This window comes from Trichechus manatus, unplaced genomic scaffold (genome assembly GCF_000243295.1).
Source record: "Trichechus manatus latirostris isolate Lorelei unplaced genomic scaffold, TriManLat1.0 scaffold00036, whole genome shotgun sequence".
In the NCBI taxonomy this organism is placed as follows: domain Eukaryota; kingdom Metazoa; phylum Chordata; class Mammalia; order Sirenia; family Trichechidae; genus Trichechus; species Trichechus manatus.
Genome location: NW_004443972.1, coordinates 3,203,570 through 3,215,626, shown reverse-complemented (window position 1 = coordinate 3,215,626; position 12,057 = coordinate 3,203,570). Strand labels below are relative to the sequence as shown.

The following is a 12,057-nucleotide window of genomic DNA, read 5'->3' as shown; positions in this document are numbered from 1 at the left end:
AATACCTAGCGTTCTGTAAATAAAATTATAAATACTAAAGAAATGATGAGAATTTCACAATGGGGAAAGGATCATCTCTTATCATAATAAATATTTTGGTACAAATTTAAAAAACGTAGAAAAGTTTAGTACCTTTGGGTACTTTTTTCTAATAAAACCATACCTGCTTCAGAACTTGTTTGATTATAGCTGCTAACAATGCTGTTTGGTATCACTGGAGTGGAGGACGTTGAAATTCTTGACTGAGGTGGATTGGGATGTAATGAATTTCCTAAAGCCATGCCGGACTGACTGAGCATCCCGCAGTTCCCGCTAGCCTGAATCTGATTTATTAAACCTGCAAGATGGTGGTTTGGGACTGGACTGTTACTGTGAACAAAGTTAGTGTTTGCATTGTGGCAGTGCACGGCTTCCCCTCTTAAAGGTATGTTCTGTGTCAGTGAATTCTGAAGAACACTGGAGTTCATATTGGGATCTGTAAAATGCAGCTGGTTAGCAGAGCAAGGCAAAGCAGTATTTGAGCCCCCACAAACCGGGGTACTATTGCTACTCAAGTGAGAGCTTTGACAACTCATAGACTGTAGTAACTGAGACATTGAACTGATGGGAAATGAACCCTGACCCTGCTTCCTTAGCAAGTCGGGTCCAGGTTTAGGAACTGCAGAACTATCCACTTGAGACTGTCTGAGCAGGCTCAATACTGTGGTAGGTGGCTGTTTTCTTTTCCGCATTGAGTCTTTTTGCTGAGACATCAGCTTATCTCTTAGTGCTGCTCGACCACTTTGCCCTTCACCTGTTGGGAGAAGCATGTTGGCAGTAGGAGGGAACATGGTGTGTAAAGTGCTATGTCCTTCAGTGTTGCCACTGCTGGCAACAGCTCCAGAATTGCTACTGCTGCTACTGTTGTTACCAGCAAGTTTGTTTTGATTTGCTAGCTGTGCTTTGGCTGCTGCTGAGAGTAAACTACTTGCTGGAAAGGAGGCAGCATTGTGCTGGTTCAAGATCTGATTTAAAGGCATTCCCAGCAAACCAGGCTGACTCTTTACAGAACCACTTCCAGCAGATGCAGTAGGGAAAGCTGCACTGCTTGGGGTATTTAGTACATTACTCATTCCAGCAATTAATGAATTAGGGATATCCTTGTATTGATGATATCCATCGGACTTGGTAGAAGGGCTTGATGGCATTGATGGTCTTGGGGACCCTATTGTTGACCTTGGTGACCTGGGTGGAACCTTAATACCACTACAAGTGGCCTGGGGTCCTACAGGTGGCATCATGAAATTTCCATGATCTGATGACGTGGAAGATGAACGTGATCTTTGGGGGGATGCCTCGATCCTTCCAATTCCAGTCCCCATCATGTGCACTGGGGATGTCACTGGAGAAGGGGACAGGGAGGTTGAAGCTGAATGCTGAACTCTTTGTACATGACTCCCATGATTCATGTGCCCAGGTTTTACAGTTGGCAAAGGGAGATTACTTGGCAAAGGAACAACAGCAGGAGGCATGCTTACATTCATCACAGGTACCTGAGAGTGGACATTTGAATGGAAATTGGTTGGATTAATGATAACAGGGTTCTGATTCACTGGTTTACTAGGAATAGGGTCAAGAATGCCAAGTGGATCTTTCTCAGATGTTAATGGCTTTTTCTGAAGAGCACAAGAAGGTGGAGGAGGGGGTGGTGGGCCTTGGGGTGGTTTGTGGTGGAAAATTGCTCGTGGTATTTCCATATTACTTGAAAAATTACACATTGGTTTTTTCATTACTGGACTCTTTGTAGTCAAGGTTGGGGAAAGAGGTATATTAGTCCTTCCAGCCATTGCACAGGATGAGTGTACAGGAGAACCGTGTAGCATTACTGAAGGTGGAGAAAGTGGAGTCCTATTCAGGTGAATAGGACTAGAATTGGGAGCTCCATGAAAACCAGGATTACTTCTTGTGAAAACATCAGGGCTTCCAAGTGGGTCAGTCCTTGGAGAGACTGAGCCATCTCCATATATCTGGGATCCTGATGATGCTGGGCTGGGCAGGCCTCCATGGCTGCCACGGAACGGAGACTTCTGTCCATGTTCACTGCTGCCCAATCTCTGCCGGGGGTAGACGGGGTGGAGTTCTTGTTGCTGGCTCCCAGGCAGTTCTTGTACATACAACCTTCCCATGGCATTTGATGATCCAATCATTAACTTGAAAGGATGCTTACATTCTGGCATCACAGAATTTGTAATTCCTTCATGAGACTTATTTCTTACTGATCTTGGAGTTGCTGCCCGAGAAGGTACTACTGGAGTTGCATCTGATGTGAAAGAGAAAAAAAAAACAGTTAATAGTCTCAATTCTTTTGTGCATGTGTGCTACTGGGGGAGGGGAGGAAAGAAGGAAATAAAGGAGAGAATCTGGAAATAGAAGTTTGCAAACAGAAGCTGCAACTCTATGCAATTAAAAATGTTTTATGCTCTGTATTAAATTTTGAGTTAAAAAATGCACACATATCTCTTATAGTTGACCAAAGTCCTAACAACTGTGTATCATACTTGTTTGCCTCTTGTCTGTTAAGAAAGGATGGGGATTTAAATCAGTGCATACTGACATTAGCCATTCAAATAATATTAAATAATAATAATACGCAAAATCAAGATTGACAGCCCAGATGGAAATGGTGATGTTGTTATCTTGTTGGATTTGATTTTTAAAGAACACAGTTACAACAAAGAATTGTAATCTGTGTGGTGTAATATTTTCTTGGCTGATGTGAATAAATCACCATTGTACCAGAAAATCTGGTACCCTGTAAATGTTTGTTACCCTACTGAAACTGCCTCAGGACAGCTACAGTAACACTTACTTATCCCAACGTTTTTCACTGTGAGAGTAAAAGAGTTTTAATTTTTGTGAAGTAACTGAATGGATTCTGAATCTTTTATGAGAGTGATAACAAAAAAATGCAGTGATGTTGCGATCATGCTGAGCTTGATATCACGTCTGTAACAATGTAATTTATTTGCCCCTAATCAGTCATTTCTGTAAAAATGGCCTTAGCCAACCAATTTAGGTAAAAGATTGCAATTCTTTTATTAGGATAGAATTCTCAAGCAAAATTGAGTCAGGGTGCTAAACCCTTCAGTACTAGGGTCCAATCGAGTATTCTCTTTTTACACGAATACACTTCTCTCTCCCCAGCTTTTTGGCATCCCTTCAGTCCTTTTGGAGATCAGACAGAATATAGGCAACAAAAGCAAGCTAGCGCATCATACAGAATTTTCACTCTATCATGTTGGAATTCTAAGTTTAAGTTTTTTAGCCCCTAAGGGTGTTTAACTATTTTATAAAGTTGTGTCTTCTAAAACATGGATGGCAAATAAAATTCATTTCATATGACAATTCTCATCAATTGGTAGTGGCTGCTTAGAGAGCTGTGTTGAAAAGGATGCTGAGCTGTGGCTGGGTTCCATGAGAAACTGCCAATGTGTTTATCTATTATAAGCACAGGAGATGAAAGTGGTACTATTATGCTATATACTTGTCATCCTCATTCTGTGACCTACAATATTAGCAGGTATACTTAAATTCATTTGCAACCAGTATATTTATTTAAATGCATGAACACACATTTAAGTATATAAATATAGTTCTCCTACCTGCTAGATAGTATATAGGTCAAATTGTGTCATAACAATTTCTAAGACCAAATCAAAACACCCATTGCTGTTGAGTTGATTCCAACTCATAGCGACCCTAAAGGACAGAGTAGAACTGCCCCACAGGACTTCCAAGGCTGTAACCTTTATGGAAGCAGACTGTCAAAGTCACATCTCTCTCCCGTGAAGTGGCTTGTGGGTTCGAATCACCCGCCTTTCAGTCAGCAGTGGAGCGCTTAACCACTGCACCACCAAGGCTCCACAGACAGTGATTCTCAATCTGGGGTACACAGAAGTCTAGGCAGGATGCACTCAAGTAGTAAGGGAATGCAGTGAACATATGTTTTTCTTGGGAAACGTGGGCTTTCTCTTTCCATTGTGGTAGAGCTCAGATTCTTTGATAGAGTGATTTCTGGAATATAATACATGAAAAGTTGAGAGCCAACAGAATAAGGAAATTTCAGCAGATACACTGGACTGAAGCTGATTTTCTTGTTAAAGAGAAATTTTTTTTTAAGTTTGTAATTAAAGAAATAATACGTAAAAAATACTTGGGGCATTGTACTTGGCATATAGTAAGAATATAACTGTATTAACATTATTAGCATTATCATGAAATTGACTATGTTATCTTCAGTAATAAAACCACTGACTTGTATCTCTTCTTGGGTATCAATGTATTTATATATTTAGTTATCTACAACTCAATGATTAAAAATACAGACACTTTTTATATTCAACTAAAGGAATTTAGAAATTAGCTTGGTTAAGAAAGGATTTCTTCCATATCTGAGGAAAAATAGTTAACATCTTTAAAATAACAGCAATATTAAACAAACAATCAAAAGACAGGTTGGGGTTATGTCACAGTTAGGGACTAAAGCATACACGAGTTGGCAAATGTAAATGCTAGGCACCCATCGAGTGCTTTCATGTATATTCAAGCAGACCTTTCAAAAGAATAAAGAAACTTATGATTTATGTATGTAAAATGAAGAGGTTAAAACTACTATACAAGTCTTTGAACTTTTGATTATTTAAAACTCAACCATATGATAACATATTTTAAAATTAAGAAATCATAATAAATGTTATGTCTGAAGCTAGTGAAGGAGTAGCAATTAATCCATCAAAATGTACAAGTTTAAAGGGGATGGAGATGTATCTATTACCAGTGCTAGTAAAATATTTACCTTTCAAGAATTAAACTTGTATTTACAAATACGACACATGACCTGGAAGAAGATTCGCTAGGTTCATTAAAATGTCAATTAGAGAGACTATAGAAACTTGTAAAACTATTTATGATGTAATATGAAGGGAGAACAGCAGCAAATAGAGTATGTGCCCACATGGGTGCAAGGTAATATGAGAAAAAAAATAGTTATACATCAAGGTGCTGGGATAATGGTAACTTTAAATTGTTATAATATCTTTTAATTATCAAAATGTAGCTCATTAAAAGAAAACAACAAGATCCCCTGAAACTTTTTTTTTTCTTACGTACCTTAGTGGAGCATTTTTTTCTCACCATTCCTGCTAAAGTTTAGAAGGTTATTGGATAGGAGCTCTATTCTAATAACTGTCAAATTTGTCTCTCCCTGCCCTGTTCACATGAGTTATAAGTGTGAATCTTTAATTACCTGTATGATGTCAAAATTGCTCCTCTTCATATCCAAGGCTCTCAATAATTTGGCCCCAATTTGCATATGCAGGCTTAATCTTCCACTTAAGTCGGATTATTCCGCATCATCCCTTAATTATGCTATAATTACATTTTACTCATTCTGGACAATAATTTTCCTATCCCCTCCTATGTCTAAATGCTACTATTTCCCAGGGCTGGTTCAAATTTTAGTTCTGCCATAAAGCCTTCTTTGATCACTAAAGGCTATACTTATCATTCCTATTTTTCAGAACTTCAGAGAACAACATTACTTACTGTGCATAAACAAATGTTTTTGTGCTTAGCCATATTTTAGCCTGAATTACTACTCAAGTATTAACTAGACTGTAATATTTTAGAGGGAGTTCATATTCTAGCCCTTAAGAGAAGAAATTCCTCAGTCTCAAAGTATAATGTAGTTTCAGAGATTACATATTAATCATAAAAAGAAAATGGTATCTTAACAATGGAGAAATCAGATGGGCACAACCTTAACCAAGCAATCATCAATATGGAATAAATTGGCATTATGTGCCTCCCGATAAACACACAACATCACCTATGTGGCATTCCTAACAAAAAGTGTGTGTGTGTAATGCAGGGGCAGATTCCCCAATAAGCAAGGTAAGCATGGTATTTACTCATCTGTACTGAACAGTTTAATGTTTTTCACCACATCTGTAGTGAACATCTTCACATTATCTTTGATGTGGTGGAAAACATGTGAAACTGGTTACTACAGATTAGTAAATATGCAAAAGTGGCTGTGCTTACCTTGCTTACTGGGTAATCTATCCCTGACAAGGATTGTAAATGTGAAAACAGGCTTTGATTCTGTAGGAAGGTGCTGTGGGCTTGAGAGAGAGACAGATGCCAGCCATACCTAAAAGGAGAAGCCTGGATGAGGTGAAAAAATGTGAAATTGTTCACTACAGATTAGTAAGCACAAGTAAACCCACCATGCTTACCTTGCTTATTGGGATATCTGCCCCGAAGTAATGTTTTATACATATTTATACTCAGGTAAATGTTTTATATACACACACACATATCTGAGTATAAATGTGAGGAAACAATCAGGCAAATCCAAATTGAGAAACATCCTGCAAAACTGGCCTGGACTCTTAATTAAATGTCAGTTCATGAAAGACTGAAAAACACTGGGGAATTGATCTGGATTAAAGAATTACAACAATAACTAAATGCAATGCACAAACTTTGATTGCATCCTGGATTTAAAAAAAAGGCTAGATTTAAAAAAAAGCAACAAAGGGCATTATTAAGACAATTGAAGAATTCTGAATATGGACTGTGTATTAGATAATAATATTATATCAATGTTAAATTTCCTGAATGGGATAATTATACTGTGGTTATGCAGGAGATGTTCCTATGTGCTGAAATATTTGGGGATGAACTGTCACAGTATCTGCAACTTCTTGGCAAAAGGTTCAGCCAAAAATAAGTGCAGGAAGGATGGGGGAAGCAAATGCAACAAAATGTTAATTGGCGAATGGAGGTGAAGAGGACATGGCTACTCGAAGTATATTTGTAACTTTTCTGCAGCTTTGAATTTTTAAAAAAATAAAAGTGTGTGTGTGTGTGTGTGTGTGTGTGTTTGGAAGGAGATTTAAAAAATTCCTGGCAAAGTGATTTCTGTTTAGTAGGTGTTCAATAAGTAACTATTACAGTGAAAGAATAAGGTTGCTAGTCCCTGACAACACTGCTATGTTGCATTTGAGGACTTGATACCACACATTCCAATTCTAACCCTAATGAAAAAGGATCCATTTGTTTCCTAAAAAGCAGTGGCACTTCCTCTTTTGTTAGTGCAGCTCTACACATCTGCATAGCATTTTTATGTGCTAATTAGTGTTTATTCTGCTTGTTTAACTAGATGATCTGGACAGGAGGTTTTGGGAAACAACCTCATGGTAGTTTTACAAAACTAATTTGCTATTTTGTAATAAAATGATAGAACACAGAACTTTAAAAGCATTGTGCATGCTTGAAAAGCAGAAGAGAAAATGTTTGGCAAAGTGATTTCTAATGATTCCTTCTCTAGGAAAGGAGTGGGGGAGGCGAACTCCTAAACCCTTCACCGTTATTACTTACTTGTTCCTCCTCCAGGACTGGTGAGCACCAGAGAAGGATGTGGGGCTTCCATGCTTTTATGAAGTGTGGCCACTGCAATGATCTTTCTTTTATGTATGCATAGCTTTGTGACATCTTCATCTGCTTTAACATCTTCTGCAGTTCTCTGTTTCACAGCAGCTCCAGGATCAAAATTAAACACCTGGAAAAAGTACAGTCTTTTTTTTAGAATATGTCTGTTAAAACATTTAATAAAAAGATCCACTTCTTAAAAAAAAATTGTTGTGCACACATTAGACCACAAATCTGAACAAAACTTTAAGTTTTTAAATTTAAGAAAAACAACTTTATATAACTTAATAAATACGTCTGCTCAAGAGTTTCAGTGACAAAGTAACTAATTAAAATTATCCTAATTCTAAAATAGCCAAGATAAATATATGTAAAGGTACAATATCTGATAATGTTTCCAGTTTTAGATACTTCCTCACGTTATAACAGAATAAAAACAGATGAAATAAAGTTAAAAAAAAAACCCAAAAAGCTATAATATTTCTACATGCCAACTTCTTCTTTGGTCTTTTACTTTATTACTGTATTAATAGTACCTTTTCACTCCAATTTCAAGAATTTCTCTGTTTTTTAAAAAAAAATTTTTTTTTATTATATATATCATTGTAAGATGGTTCAAATCCTGTTTCGGGGAGGGGAGAGTGAGGTGACATACAAGTGAAAAGGAAAAAGTTGTCTATTAATATTCAGTTCTAAATGTAGCACTATAATAGACATCCAGAGAGCAATGACCTATTTCTATAGTAAATAATATATTGCTATTTAAAATTATTTTACTTTTTACCTTTTACAGGAGTGAAACAGTTTCAAGTTTTGGCTATGAGGGTTCAGCTTTGTGATTTTAGAAAGATTTGTGGCAGATTTATCAACATCACCAATACTAGTGCTAACAATAACATCAGATTTGAACAGTTAATGTAAAAGAAAATTTTGCACTATTTAAATATAGAGCATAGGTATAGCTCTAGTAAAAAGGTGCAAAAGTAGTTTTAATGAAATATTTAATATGAATATAGATTTGTCACCTTTGAAAATGACTCTTGGATTTGAACTATTTCTACAATCCTTTTTTTCCCCCTCCAATCTTTTAAGCGTTCCAAAAGGCATGCAAAAGATGTCTAATTAGGCAAAGATTTAAATTGCATATATGTTGGAGAAGTTATAGAAAAATAAAATGCCAAATGAGAAAAGCAAATATATAAAACACATAAAGACAAAAAAGTCAAAAAACAAAAAAAACTGCTGATAGATCTTTTGTGAAACGGTTACCTTGGGAAGGATAAGAGGACATTCCAAGCCACACTTGCATGTTCCGTCAGTAAGCAGGTATGTTTTAACCTGCTCCAAGCAAGATAACAAAGACCCACTGGGACTGTAAAAATAGTTTTAAAAAACATCAGGAAACAATTCTGACTACGCATATTATATGAAAAAAAAGGCATGATTTATAGTCTGACTGTCCTTCACAGGATATTTTCCTACTAGGGAAAATCATTTTCTTTGTCAATATTGTGTTAGCTACTAAATTATAGCCTCTAACACGACAGCTCTTTCTTTTGAACCAAAATATTTCTCAGAAAAATACAGATCTTTGTAGAAGATTGAATAAAACATTTTGAAAAATAAGAGTGGACTGAAGATGGGAAAAATGCTATTCAGGAAGGTTGCTACTATATCTGAAGAAAGGACAGTTAGAAGCAGGCAAAAAAGCATCAAGAACTACACGAAAGTAATCATTACCATTTTAAACTAGAAGACCTGTTTTTAAACTGTTTGAGGAAAAACTGAAATTTAGGAACATGTTGAGAGCTGAACCAGAAAGTCGGTAAATCTACAAAAGTTGGGCCTAACACGTTGCTCCCTTTTAATCTTGGAGTCTAGAACCAAGATGACCTTATGTAAAAACCAGGGCTTTGAATCCCTGCTGAGAATTTGCATTTATGCCCCAGATATACTGAATCAGAATCAACATTTTAACAAGATGCTCTGGTGATTCTTATGTATAATAAATTTTGAGAACCACTGCTCCACTAGTGATTCTCAGAATTGGTCCCTAACCAGCAGCATTAGCACTGTCGGGGAACTTGCTAGAAATGCAAATTGTCAGCAGGGATTCAGAACCTGAACAAGCCGGTTGGAAGCCAGGGTAAAAACAAGTTTCTCTTTTTTCCCCTTCATCCTTATGCTGCTTTGCATATGGACAGATCAGTGTAGCCCAACTCCAATTATACTGAGATGCCAAACTGCACAGAGAAGGAGAGAAGAGCCAAATAGAGTTGACAAAGAATGGGAATTTTCGAGGAAATAAGTTTCAGGTAGCAAAAATGTGCCCTGCAGGCTTCTGGCTGGTAAATGAGTAGGTGCTCTCAATGTTCCTACTCTTCCAGCCATAAAAGTCAGTATGATATGTGAATCAAGTCTACAGATTAGGTACTAAAATTTCAGTTGACATAAGTTTTTGATTTATTTACAATGGGGTTTAGTTTAATATGGGCAGTTTGCATTTTAGGACTTTAATTATTAATATATTGATTTTACAACTTCATTATATAATGTTTTGAAAATTATTATGTAACTTTCATTTGAGAGTATCTTTTATTTGTGACTATTTACAGAAAACCTTCACTTATGTCTTCTGATCAAATTCATGCAGAAATAATACTCTCCATTTCATATACATTCATATACATAAACAGCATTACACTACTGGGGGTAGTCTGTCTCAAAAAAAAGATTAGTTTTGTATCAAATGAACCAGCTTCAAAATGTAATTTATATTTTGTTTCTGGACAGTCATATAAGTGATATGTGCAGAAGAAAATCTAAATTAAAACCCTCAACTTTGTCAAATCACTTATTCATTTATTTACACTAACAGTTTTTTTCATAGATGATATAGAAAGAATAATTTCTGGAGAGGTGGGGCCAAGATGGTGGAGGAGTCAGATGCTTCCAGTGGACGCTTTTACATCAAAGACCCAAAAAAACAAGTGATTCGATTATATATGGCAATCTGGGAGCCAAAACATCAAAGGCAGAGTTGAAGAACCAGACTGAGTGGCAGGGGGCGGGAAAGACGGTTCAGAAGCAATGAGGAGCCAGACATGACAGGGCGAGACCCTGAACCCTTCAGGCCTGATCAGCTCGGGGGTGAGCCATGAGGCAGGCAAACAGCTGTGCTCCAGAGGCACGTTTTCCACACTGGGAGAGACCCAGATGCTGAGAGTCTAGAATCAGTGAGAAGCAGCCCTCAATCCGGCGAAAGATAAGCAATTGCATACAGCTTACCGTGCGGATCAAAAACACCCCCCTTAGGGAAAAACCTCTCTGCCATTTACCTCCCCACTCCCTGCTCTGCACTGGGTCCTGGACCGGCTTCAGCAATTGCTGAGTTCCCTGGGCTGGAAGTAGGATCTGTCACACACCCGGAGCCATTATCCCTGCCTTGGAGAGTGAACAAATTAACAAACGGGAAAAAATAAACTGCTGGCACCCCTAAGCCAGGACACCAGGGTAGGCAGAGCTCCTTTGCCTAGGCACAAGCATAAGGGATACATGGATTTTGTGTGCCTTTCCCCCGCACAGACTTGTGTGGGCCCATCTCAACAGCGTAGGCCCTCATTACCACAGTACAACAGGATATATACTGGAACCCTAATTTCAACTGTTTCAGCTGTGAAGAGGCAGGTTCTTGACATTTGACACTGCTCTGCCCATTAAGCAGGGTCTTCACCTACCCACCTCAATGGCCTGAGGACTGGTGGCTCCACCTGCGCCACCTACACACCTGCAATAGGGACCCGAGAATAAGAGGTGCCCTCAGTCCTCACAGCCAACAGCATTAGGTGCTCATAGTCTGGCTGCAAAACCCACCCACCTACGCGCTCTAGGGAACAGAGACATGCCTTCCTCCTGGACACTCGGGGGTGGGGTGGGTGGGCAGCGTCAGCCTCCTGCCGTGCTCAGAGTGTGTCCCTCTGCTGCAGCCAGATGCCTGTGCCTACACCAATCACCCATGCCTCTCTAGGACTGTAAGTGAGAGCCTACACCACACACTTGGTGGCTATCTACCTGGGCACCTGAGCTGAATCCATACAGGGAGAGTGGGGAGACACCTGAGCTCACATACTTAGTAACAGATCTGACCACCTGGTGACAGGACATTAGAGCTTCAAAGGTGCCAATAATCAAACTACCTCATACGAACAGCCTATTAGGGCATAACAAAATAAAACAAAAAGCTAGGATACAGGAAGGAAACATAAAATAAATATAATAACTTATTGATGGCTCAGAGACAATAGTCAACATCAAATCACATAAAGAGGCAATTCATGATGGCTTCAGCAAGCTCCCAAAATAATGAATCTAGAAATTTTCCAGAGGAGGAAAATTCCTTGCAATTACTGGAGGCAAAATACAAAAGATTAATATACAGAACTCTTCAAGAAATTAGGAAGGAAATTAAGCAAAGTGTAGAACACTCAATAGAGGAAATTAAAAAGATTAGAGAAGAGCATAATGACAAATTTAACAGGCTGCAAGAATCCATAGAGAGACAGCAATCAGAAATCCAGAAGATTA

At 38.1% G+C, this 12,057-nt stretch overlaps 1 protein-coding gene across 7 annotated transcripts in view; it reads right to left on the bottom strand.

The window, feature by feature from the left end:
• The window catches only part of MBD5 (methyl-CpG binding domain protein 5), a 154,585-nt gene that overhangs the window by 59,785 nt on the left and 82,743 nt on the right, over positions 1 to 12,057 (bottom strand). For 6 of the 7 annotated variants that reach the window (XM_023730371.1, XM_023730375.1, XM_023730377.1 and 3 more), the window contains 3 exons: positions 8,743 to 8,845; positions 7,423 to 7,603; positions 164 to 2,299 (listed from right to left, as the gene is read on the bottom strand). In XM_023730371.1, coding sequence (XP_023586139.1) covers positions 164 to 2,299; positions 7,423 to 7,603; positions 8,743 to 8,845 — 2,420 coding nt within the window. The remainder of the gene's footprint in view (positions 1 to 163; positions 2,300 to 7,422; positions 7,604 to 8,742; positions 8,846 to 12,057) is intronic. The other variant, XM_023730376.1, reaches the window with a different exon arrangement.